Source organism: Pseudoliparis swirei, chromosome 12 (genome assembly GCF_029220125.1).
Source record: "Pseudoliparis swirei isolate HS2019 ecotype Mariana Trench chromosome 12, NWPU_hadal_v1, whole genome shotgun sequence".
Lineage (NCBI taxonomy): Eukaryota > Metazoa > Chordata > Actinopteri > Perciformes > Liparidae > Pseudoliparis > Pseudoliparis swirei.
This window is the reverse complement of record NC_079399.1, coordinates 12677991-12688529: the sequence shown is the minus strand read 5'-3', so window position 1 is coordinate 12688529 and position 10539 is coordinate 12677991. Positions and strand designations below refer to the sequence as shown.

General features: G+C 42.5%; 1 protein-coding gene across 1 annotated transcript; it reads left to right on the top strand.

Moving 5' to 3' along the window:
• The first annotated feature begins 1397 nt into the window (after nt 1-1397).
• Nucleotides 1398-6099, top strand: LOC130203021 (uncharacterized). The gene is made up of 6 exons (XM_056428918.1): nt 1398-1605; nt 1715-2315; nt 2402-2455; nt 2698-2772; nt 2907-3000; nt 5862-6099. The coding sequence occupies exons 2-6, from the start codon at nt 2126-2128 to the stop codon at nt 6097-6099; spliced, it is 651 nt and encodes a 216-aa protein (XP_056284893.1). The 5' UTR covers nt 1398-1605; nt 1715-2125.
• Nucleotides 6100-10539: the final 4440 nt, after the last annotated feature.

Here is a 10539-nt window from a genome sequence, read left to right as displayed (position 1 = left end):
CCAAAGGGCATTACGAGATATTCGTAATGCCCACTAGGGGTGTTGAAAGCAGTCTTCCACTCGTCCCCCTCCCTAATTCTGACCAGATGATAGGCATTTCTTAAGTCGAGCTTGGTAAAGACCTTAGCACCTTGTAACAAATCAAATGCCGAAGAAATAAGTGGGAGGGGGTACCTGTTCTTGATGGTGATGTCATTCAGACCCCTGTAATCAATACAGGGGCGGAGAGTCTTATCCTTTTTGCTGACAAAAAAAAAACTTGCTCCCGCTGGAGATGAAGAAGGTCTGATCAGACCTGTAGCCAACGCGGAAGTCACATAATCCTTCATTGCCTGCGTCTCAGGCACGGACAAAGAATAGAGCCTTCCCCTGGGAGGAGAAGATCCCGGGAGCAGATCAATGGCGCAGTCATACTCCCGGTGGAAAGGTCCGGGTAATCGGGATCCAGCATAGGCGCTGGCTGGGACGTAGGCGAGGGTAAAGTCTGAGATGTTCTTGTGGGGAAGCATGTCTCAGAACACTCACTCCTCCATGCTATCACCCTCCCCGAAGCCCAGTCCATGTGAGGATTGTGTTGAGTAAGCCAGGGGTGGCCCAAAATGAGGGGGTGTTGCAGGGACTGGAACAAGTGAAAACAGATAGTCTCTGTGTGATGGTCTGGGAAGGCTAGCTGTACAGGAGATGAGCGATGAGTTATCCGATAGAGTAGACGCCCATCGAGGGCACTAGCTTCCAAAGGTCTGGCGAGGGGGTGGACCTCCAACCCTAGCTTGCAAGCCAATTCACTGTCCATTAGGTTAGCATCGGAACCGGAATCCACCAACACCTCCTGATTGAGAGAGGCGGTTGGAGAAATGATAGAAACACTTGGGAGTGACCGAGGGGGAACTACGGACAAGGTTGTACGGCTCACCAGTGTTGTCCCTCTCCCTGATGAGCCCGGTCTTTTACTGGACAGGAGGCAATGAGGTGGCCCCTCTGGCCACAATAGATACACCTGCCCTCTCGACGCCGACGCTGCCGTTCCTCGTGAGTCAAGGTGGTCCTCCCGATCTGCATGGGTTCTTCAGCGGAGAGGTGGGGAGCGGAGTTGCTGACAGAAGCAGCGAACCCAGGGGCTGGGCCAGTAGAGGGGTTGCGGGGAAATAGATCTTGGTCAAGGCGTGGACCGGATCTCCCGTGGAGAGAAGGAGGGGCAGGACCAGGGACTGGAAAACTAAAAGAGCGGCTAGGTCTCTCTCTCCTAAGCTCCCCAGCCTAACAGGCATCGAGACTCTCAGAGTCATCCCTCACAACTAGTTCCTCCCTCACTGGGTTATTTAGTCCCTTGAGAAAAACCCCCTGGAGAGATACATCAGACCACCCAGAACCCTGCGCTATAGTCCTAAACAGGGGCGTGTCTAGGGGGTGGCCAGGGGTGGCACGTGCTACCCCTGGAATCTGATTGGCCACCCCAGGTGCCACCCCATATGCTAAACTATGATTGGCTATCTGCCCACGGAGGCGGGAACGTTTGAATTGTGTGACTACCGAACTTTCATTTTCAACCGACAAGAAGACATCAAGAAGACATCAAGAGATTGCGGCTACTCGCTCCTGAAAGATGTGAGTAGCTAGAATTATTGATAACAGTTACACATAATGAGTCAGTGGTTTAAAAAGTTTGAACTGTAATAAGCTAAAACGTTTTTGATTTTCACGATATGTGGTGCAGGTCTGTCATCATCGCGACTGTCGACAGTGTCGACTGACTCAGCTTGCTGCCTAGCAAACCTGTCCAGGGATTCTTAGCTCCTGAAAGATGTGAGTAGACTTATTGATACACATGTGTGAATGGTTTAAAAGCTAAAACGTTTTCCCATCTTATTTTATTATTTCCTGACTCAGCTTACTAGCAAACCTGTCGTCATCATTGTTTGGTTATTGTCAACGATGCTAACGCTAACGCTAATGCTAACGCTAACGCTGATGCTAACGCTAGCTAACTTAACGTTACAGTATGTAAATCTGTCTTGTATCTCTTCTAACTTTGTAACATTAGACCTGAGTAAGTTTTGCATGTCACATTCATTCATGCATTCATAATTAGGCTAAATGTATTGTGCAAGATATAGTGACATGCATCATGACATGCGACTATTACAGTATGAAAAGAAATCAGAACATTCAGGGATTCTTCAAAAGAAAGAAATCCAAAACAACAGAGCAGGACAGAGCAGCAGAAGCCAGCAGTGCTAGTCAGTCTGAGGATGAGAGCCAGCTTGACTCTGCTAGGGATGTACAGCAGGAGCCTCCAGCTTCAGCTGTACACATGGGTATGTAAAATCCTGATACCACTTAGCCTACTTACAAAAAGGCTGATTTTATTATCATTCTGATGACAACGTATGTGTTTTTGTAGACTCAGACAAGGATACTGGTGATGAAGGCCCTTCATCTTCACTTGCACATCAGGGTATGTAATGTATGCATCTTTATAAAACTATCTGCTATGACTTGAGATGTTTCACTTTTGCTATACATAGTGGCTTATACTGAGATTCAGGGCAAAGCCCTATTTTTAACAATACAGGTGTGAAAAAGCTAAATATGACTAATTTGACATACAAATAAATTGATACAACTGTTAAAATCCCTATATTACTTCAGGTGTGTCAAGTCAGCCACTCTCTGACAATGACACTGACAACCATCCAGCAGTACCTGCAGGCCATGCAGTGACACGTGGGGATGGTGATGCAGCAGCCCTTGTGGCCCCACCTGGACCTCATGGTATGCCTTAATATTTCATATGAAATATATTGTACTTAATTCAATTCTTTCATCTGTACTAATGCCCCAATGAGCACTTCTGTCCCAACAAGTACATGACACTGATCCAATTCTCATGCTTTTGTCACTTTCAGATATTTCACAGTCAAGAGCAGCAGGTCCCTCTCAGCCTCGTTTAAAGGTTTTTCCAAGAACCCTCCAAGGTGAGAAGAGGAGGCGTTCAATCCAGTGTGGTTTAACCACAATTCCTGGCTTGAATACTCACAAAGCAAAGATTCAGCCTACTGTTACGCATGCAGACACTTCTCCCTGCCTGGCGTCAGAATCTGTTTTCTCCTCAGAATCAGGCTTTTCACACTGGGAAAAAGCAACGTACAAAGATGCTGGCTTTAAGTTGCATGAGAAATCTGAGTCTCACATTAATGCCATGTTTGCTTGGAATGAGCACAAGAGGCTATTGCTTACAGATTCTTCTATCTTAGATATGATTAACAAAGAGTACACAAAGAAAGTTGAAGAGAATCGCAGTTACATTAAAACAGTTGCAGATGTACTGCTTTTGACAGCAACACAGAATATAGCACAAAGAGGTCACCGTGAATCGGAAGAATATGACAACAAAGGGAATTTCTTAGGAATTCTAGAAATGATCGCTAAACACAATCCTATGGTAGCCCAAAAAATGAAGGGACAACGCAATGCAAAATACACAAGCAATACCATACAGAATGAAATTCTGCAGTGCTTAACAAGTATGGTGCGTGATGAGATTGTGAAGGAAGTGAAGGAGAGTGTGGTATTCTGTCATTGCTGATGAAACCAAAGATCTGAAAAAGAAGGAGCAGCTGTCATTAGTAGTTAGGTATTACTACAACGGGGCTGTGCATGAAAGCTTTCTTGATTTCCAACATGCCCAACATCTAGATGCTAAGGGGCTCAGCGAAATGATCATCCAGTGTTTAGAAAGATATGGCCTTCAGTACAAAGAAAATCTTGTTGGACAAGGTTATGATGGGGCCTCAGTGATGAGTGGCAAACACACAGGTGTGGCAGCCAGAATTAAGACAGAGGCTAAACATGTGTTTTATGTCCACTGTAATGCGCACTGTCTGAACCTGGTCTTAGTTGACACTGTGAAGTCAGTTCCAGAGGCTGATTGCTTCTTCTCACTGCTTGAGAAGCTCTATGTGTACATGTCAGGATCTTATGTGCACCAGAAATGGCTGGATGTTCAAAAGGAGATGTATGGGGGCCAGCCTAGGGAGTTACAAAAACTTAGTGACACAAGATGGGCATGTAGAGCATTGGCTTGCAGGAACTTCATGGATAGGTTCCCAGCTGTGTTGTGTGTCCTTCAAAATATAAGCGAAGAAAATCATAGAGACAGATCCACTGATGCTCGAGGTTTGCTTGCACAGATTGACCTCACATTCATATCCTCCTTGCAACCTTCCGAAAACTGTTCGGAAACACAAAGCTGCTTTCTGACCTGCTACAGTCACCCTCAGTTGATTTAGCTATGGCAGTAGACATGGTGGAGTCACTTCACGATACACTTCAGGAGTACAGGACTGAGACATTTTGTGATCAACTGTGGCATGACATAGTAGAGACAGCCAAACAGTGTAATATAGCTGTTGAGAATAGTGAGAAGAAGAGATCACAAAAAGTTAGCTCCAAACTTGGTGGGTCTTATGTGACATGTACTATAGGCCTGCGGAAGGGTAATGATGACAAAGACACATTCAGACAGAGACTACTCTACCCCATCCTTGACTCCATGATTGGTGAATTGGAAAGAAGGTTCTCAAAACCTAACTGTTTAATAATGAAGGGTTTACAGGCCCTAAACCCTAAAAGCAGTACATTCCTTCAAGACAACCAAGTATTTGGCTTGGGTGAAATGTATGGTTGTGATCAAGAAGATCTTACTCATGAGCTTCACCAGGCTAGGAGAATTTTGAAAAGGAAGGCTGAGAGTGGGGCAAGAGAGTTGGCAAGCATTCTAGACTTGACTGTGTTTTTAGAACCGTACCAAGAGGTGTTTCATGAGCTCTTCAGGCTGTGCAAAATAGCTGTAGCCCTTCCAGTCAGCAGTGCTGCCTGTGAGCGGAGCTTTTCTGCTCTAAAGCTAATTAAAAACCATTTGAGGACAACAATGGTAGATAGCAGGCTAAGCCATTTAGGTGTGCTAAGCATTGAGTCAAGAAGAGCTAAGGCATTGAACATGGATGACTTTATAAAACTGTTTGCAAGCCAACACAAGAACAGGAGAATTCAACTGTTTTAAATGTATCTGGGCTGTTTTTTTTGTTGGCACTTTACTTTATACTGTGACAGTTTTTAATTGTATTTATTTTATTGGCACTTTACTTTATACTGTGACCGTTTTCAATATTGTTGGCATTATTACTTTATTTTAAGTTTGTTGGCACTTACTCTGAGAATGTGCATTTTCTTTTGTATATACAGTACTGTACAAGTTGTTAAAGAATAAAGTATGGAAGTTTTATATTACATTTGTATGGTGTCACTCTGTTGAGATTGGTAGGTCTGTTTATCTTTTAAATTAAACTTTAAACACAGGAATGTAAGACACTATAAAGTAATTAAAGTAGATATGGATAGTAGAGACAAAAATGGTAAATTAATGCTATTCCGTGCCCCCCGCCCCGATGTGCACTCGTACTTCATGCCACCCCTACATAAGTCAGTTCCCCACTTGGGCCACCCCAGTCAAAAAGGTCTGGACACGCCACTGGTCCTAAAGTCAATAGAGTACTCAGCTACGCTGCGGGGTCCCTGTCGTAGTAAGAGCAGACGTGAGGCAATGTCTTTATAGCTAACAGGATGATCAAAAACCTTCCGCATCTCACTAGAGAAGAGTTGGAATGAGGAGTTGGCGGGAGACTGACTCTCCCATATGCTAGCAGCCCAAGCTAATGCTCTCCCAGTGAGTGAACCCATAATAAAGGCAATCTTAGCTCTATCAGACAAATACCTAGATGGTTGCTGGTCAAAGACTAAGGAGCACTGCATGAGGAAAGATCTGCATGTATCCAGATCTCCAGCATACCACTCTGGAGCAGGGACGTGTGGCTCCCGGGAGCCAACGGAGGGCTGGGTAGGAGGCAGAGGAGAAGTCGAGGCTTCTGGGGCCGAAGAGAAGTGCTGTGTTGCCATCTGGTGGAGCTGCTGTCCAAGTTGGTCGACGTTAGCCGTGAGGGTCTGGAGGGAATCCATCATGCTCTTGATCTTGTGGTCGTGACCACCCACGAGGATACCTTGAGAGGCGATAGCCTGACGGAGATGATCAGAGTCCGCTGAATCCATATTTGGTCGGTTCGTACTATCACGACTTGACGGGGCGCCACGGAACGTAGGACTCAATTGCGGAAATGAGGAAGTCAGAATTCAGGGAAAAAGTAACATCTTTTACTGGGCAACATTTAGAGACGAACCGACACAGACAAGAGGTCGACACAGACTAAATACAAAGGGGAATGAGGCACAGGTGGAAACAATGAGGGCGGGGTCTGCAATCACAGGAGGGCGGCACATAAGGAGGGAGGAGTCTGAAACGAGAGACAAGGTGAGTGACAGACAACACAACAGAAACAGAACAGTGAACACAGAACTACCCAGAGGGTCTGGGTGTAACAACAACGTCTGTGTGGTGTGGCGAAAAGAAAAGAAAGTCACCTGCACCCCCCCTCCCCAAACCCCTGTTGTCACCTTTTTCGCCCCTCATGAGTTTGCAGGTATGCATCCTGTTCATCACTTTCTGTTTGCATAACAGCATGTATATCTAGTCCAACACCATCATATAATTTGGCCAAATGAGCCCACAGTTTTATTTAGGCTTGTATGACGAGATCATTTTCACACAATCTGCAAGTGCAACTATTCTTCATAACTGGTCCAGCGTATGTAAGGCAACTGTAATGATATCTATTTAACAGTGTTGATAAAAGGAGGACATTCCACTGCATGCTAATTCATTTCCCCACGTAGCAGGAGCACCAACAAGCTTTAAAATGTTTCTCCTTTGGGATACAATGCAACATGTATTATTCATTTTACAATGACACGCATTCCATGGTGGAATAAGCTTTTGGAAACTACCATATCTAAAAATATTGGATGGTTTTAGCTCAGGTTTACAAACTTTACCTTTGTAAAAGTCTCAGTAAATAAAAAATAAACTCAGATGTAGGTGTCCACCATAGATATGGTAAATGATCTGCCTTCAGTTGCCAGTGCAAAAGTTAAATATTTGTTTACTATTCTCTGAATAACTGAACACATCTATAATTCAATACTCGATTCACGAGAGGTTTTGCTATTCCATACACCTGGTGTCTGGTACTTTTTTCCTTGCAAAAGCATCCACTGTCATACAGGAAGTGAAGTGTTTTACATTTCTGACAGCTGCAACAGCTTGTGTAGAATAATGTGGGGAAGCTGAGGAGTTTGCATGAGCAGTATTAGCAACTGAGCCTGGGGAGACAAAGGGACACTAACTCATATTTGAAAATATTCTTATAATAAAAGACAACCAATGCCATAGTTTCTCATTTTATCAAAGCTTATAACTGTGTCCTGTAATTCCTGACTTGCTTTACATGATACTCATTACCATAGAGTATTATTATTGCAGATACAGTCCAGAGTGTGGAGGCAGCTGCCAGCAGAGGCTAACCCTCAGCCCCCTGTGGGACAGCCAGGCAGAGCTAAAGGGCCCTGGCTCCCACAGCCACGCAGCAGGTGACCCCCTGTCCTAGAAACAGTTGCTGTTTAGACGTGATTAGCAACCATCGCAGAGAGAGTCATTGTTATTTATATTGGGTCATTCCTGTGTTTGTTTCAAAGGTTAAGGGCAGCAGATTTATTCCTGATGACTTGCTCTACTCGAGGGTCACGGTGGAGAAGTTTGGTTTACAACCTGAGAAGACGTTTCATAAACAGACACTGATGGGTATAAATATCAGAAGACATCATCTAATGCCCTCAGTCGTGTAAATCCATCCATGTGTATGATATGCTTCCATTCTGGGATAAGGTCAGAATTAAATTGGGCTCCCACTGCAGGGAGAATGACAATATTTGCTATTTTCGAGATCATTATCTCAGATTTCATCAGAGCATGAGGTAAACCAAAAATTGCAAGAGCACATAATGTCACTGTACGAACATATCAAGCACGACCAAGGTTAGTGACGCTTCATCGGCGACTTTATGCACTATAACCGGGAGTGTATACGTGAGCAAGGGAGAGCAAATGTTTAAATTTTTTGATCGCTAACTAAACAATATTTGGTTGTTGCTAAGTGACCGTGAGGATGATTCAACCTTCCTCCGGCAACGGGACATGCCAACTTGAATGAATAATACTGAGCAGACTGGCCCAACTCAGAAGAAAATAGGGTTGTTATGAGCTCAGTGATGCAGCTGTTATTGTTAGGTGTAAACTATACTTCTCCCGGTAATCTGTCACAGACACTGGCCTCCTCGCACAGAGTCATTGTTCTTTTGGAAGATTTTGTGGGGTTTTATTTTCATTGCCTACAATCCTCAGCTAATTTCAGTAGTGCTAAGACTTCAGTTGGAACTTCCCTAATGTTTGTGATTTGGTTTTGGTTTCACCAGATGAAATGTTACGAAATGCTTTGATAAGAATGTTTCTTTTTTAACATATTGATATTGTAATACTTTGTTGGTTTATCTTTTTTATTAGTTTTTCTGGGTTTTTACACAGCTATTGGTTTGGTTTAAAGCTTTGTTTTTATTGTTTACAGGATGCAAACTGTTACATAATGTCATCATCTATTTTGAAAGGATTTGAAATGTCAGTGGAAATGTATCCTTGAAATATGTCAATTGAAGAGGGAGTTAAAATAGTTGAAATTCTGAAACACTCAATACCAACTTTCCTTATAAAATAGGTTGCATTATTTGTCAGACTTGTATCTCTTCTATAATGCTATGTAAATATAATTGAACTATTTCTACTTTGTAAATATAATTGAACTGTTTGATTATACAGTTCAGTATAATTAAACTGTATATTGAATTGAAATTATCTCCCTGGCTTTAAACAAAGATGTACAAGTTGTTCTGACATATTTGAGCACCGAATTTAATGTCACACAGTATGTTGTAGTGGTGGTGACTAAAAACTACGTATGTCTGAGATGAAATTTGATATGTGTTTGCCAGTTTATATGATTATATGAATGTTTCCAACATATAAACTGGCAAACATATCAGATTTTCAGATAATTTTAGGAAGTTTTATCAACATGTTTTTTACGCTGAAAGAACTTCCAAAACTGTATCGAGGAGAAAAAAAAAGAAAAGAAAAAAAGACATGCCGTCACGGTGTTAGAATTTCAGAAAGAGGCACTAATGCATCGACAGACTGGGTTGAAGATTTTTTAATTATTAGAATTTATTTTTGGGGGGGGGAGCCGTTAGACATTTATTTTACGAGGACAGCCTGAGCATTAATGATGAACAGAATGCATATTTGGAAAGCTGTTTCCCCACGGTTAAGGTCTTGCTCAGTTAATTAAATTTCCAAATTAAGCTAATGAAAACGAGTAAGAATGGGAGGAAGAGCCGCCCAGTAAGTTTCAAGAGGTTAGACACGTTGTGTGTGTTGTATTGTGCGACAGACAACACACAACGGACTCGTAGCTGACGAATATGCAAAAAGTAAAGGGGCATCGGTCGACAGGCTGTTGAATATTTGGCAGTGTCCTTTTTTGCATTTGCTGGACACGTTGCTTTTCAAGCTGTTGAGTCGGCAGTAGTCCCATCTGTGCCGTTCCCTCTTAGAAACAATCAGTAGCAACATTTGTCCATTTCTTAAACCCTCACCCTTGAAAAAGAAATGAAAATAATGGCCAGATGGGAGGAAATACTGTCTGCGAGGGGGCAGTCCTTTGCACATTAAAAACTAAAAACAGTAATTAGTAAATGAGCTATTTTGTAAGTCAAACACAGTCTCCGGGGTCTTTTGTAAATGTAAGACAATTACTTTCCACGGTTACATAAGGTTGAGATCTTCTTGCACGGTTTTAAACGTGACATTGAGAGTCTGCACCTTGCTGGAGACAGGAAGTGGTTTGGGTCTTTCATCTGGGCCAGAACATGATCAGTCATAATTTCCATGCTGAACAAAAAAAAAGAAAAGAGAAAACCACTTGACTGTTTTACATCAATTGTTGACATTATCTCAGATCATGTGTGTGATCTCTAAATAGATACACAAAGCCTCACTCTGTCATGTTTTCCATGGGCTGACATTTATGAAGGAAGATAGTCGGCTCAATCCGGTTTAAGATCTCGCAAAAAGGGAGAAAAAGGTTGTAAAACGAGTTTTATCATCCTGTTGAGCCTTCAAAATGAAATAGAAAAGGCTTATAGCATCCGTAACATTTTCTCCAGCAGTAATCGTTTTAACATCCACCTGCTCCCAGTTTTTAGTGACAACAAAATGAAGAGATCGCTGGCACTAATTTAATTCTGTCAACCTTCAATTTTTAAAGCAACATAAAAAAGGAAATGAGCATCAAATATTGAAAAGGGGTATGTTGTTTTTGTCTACTCTGAAATGTATTGACAGCTCATTGAACAAAGTACCTCCCTGACATTTGAAGGGAGAACAAATCAAAGTATATGTCCGATATTGTGCCGAGCTAATAATAAAATGATAACGAAGAAATATTAAAAATATTTAGCCATACGTTTTAAAGCATGTCG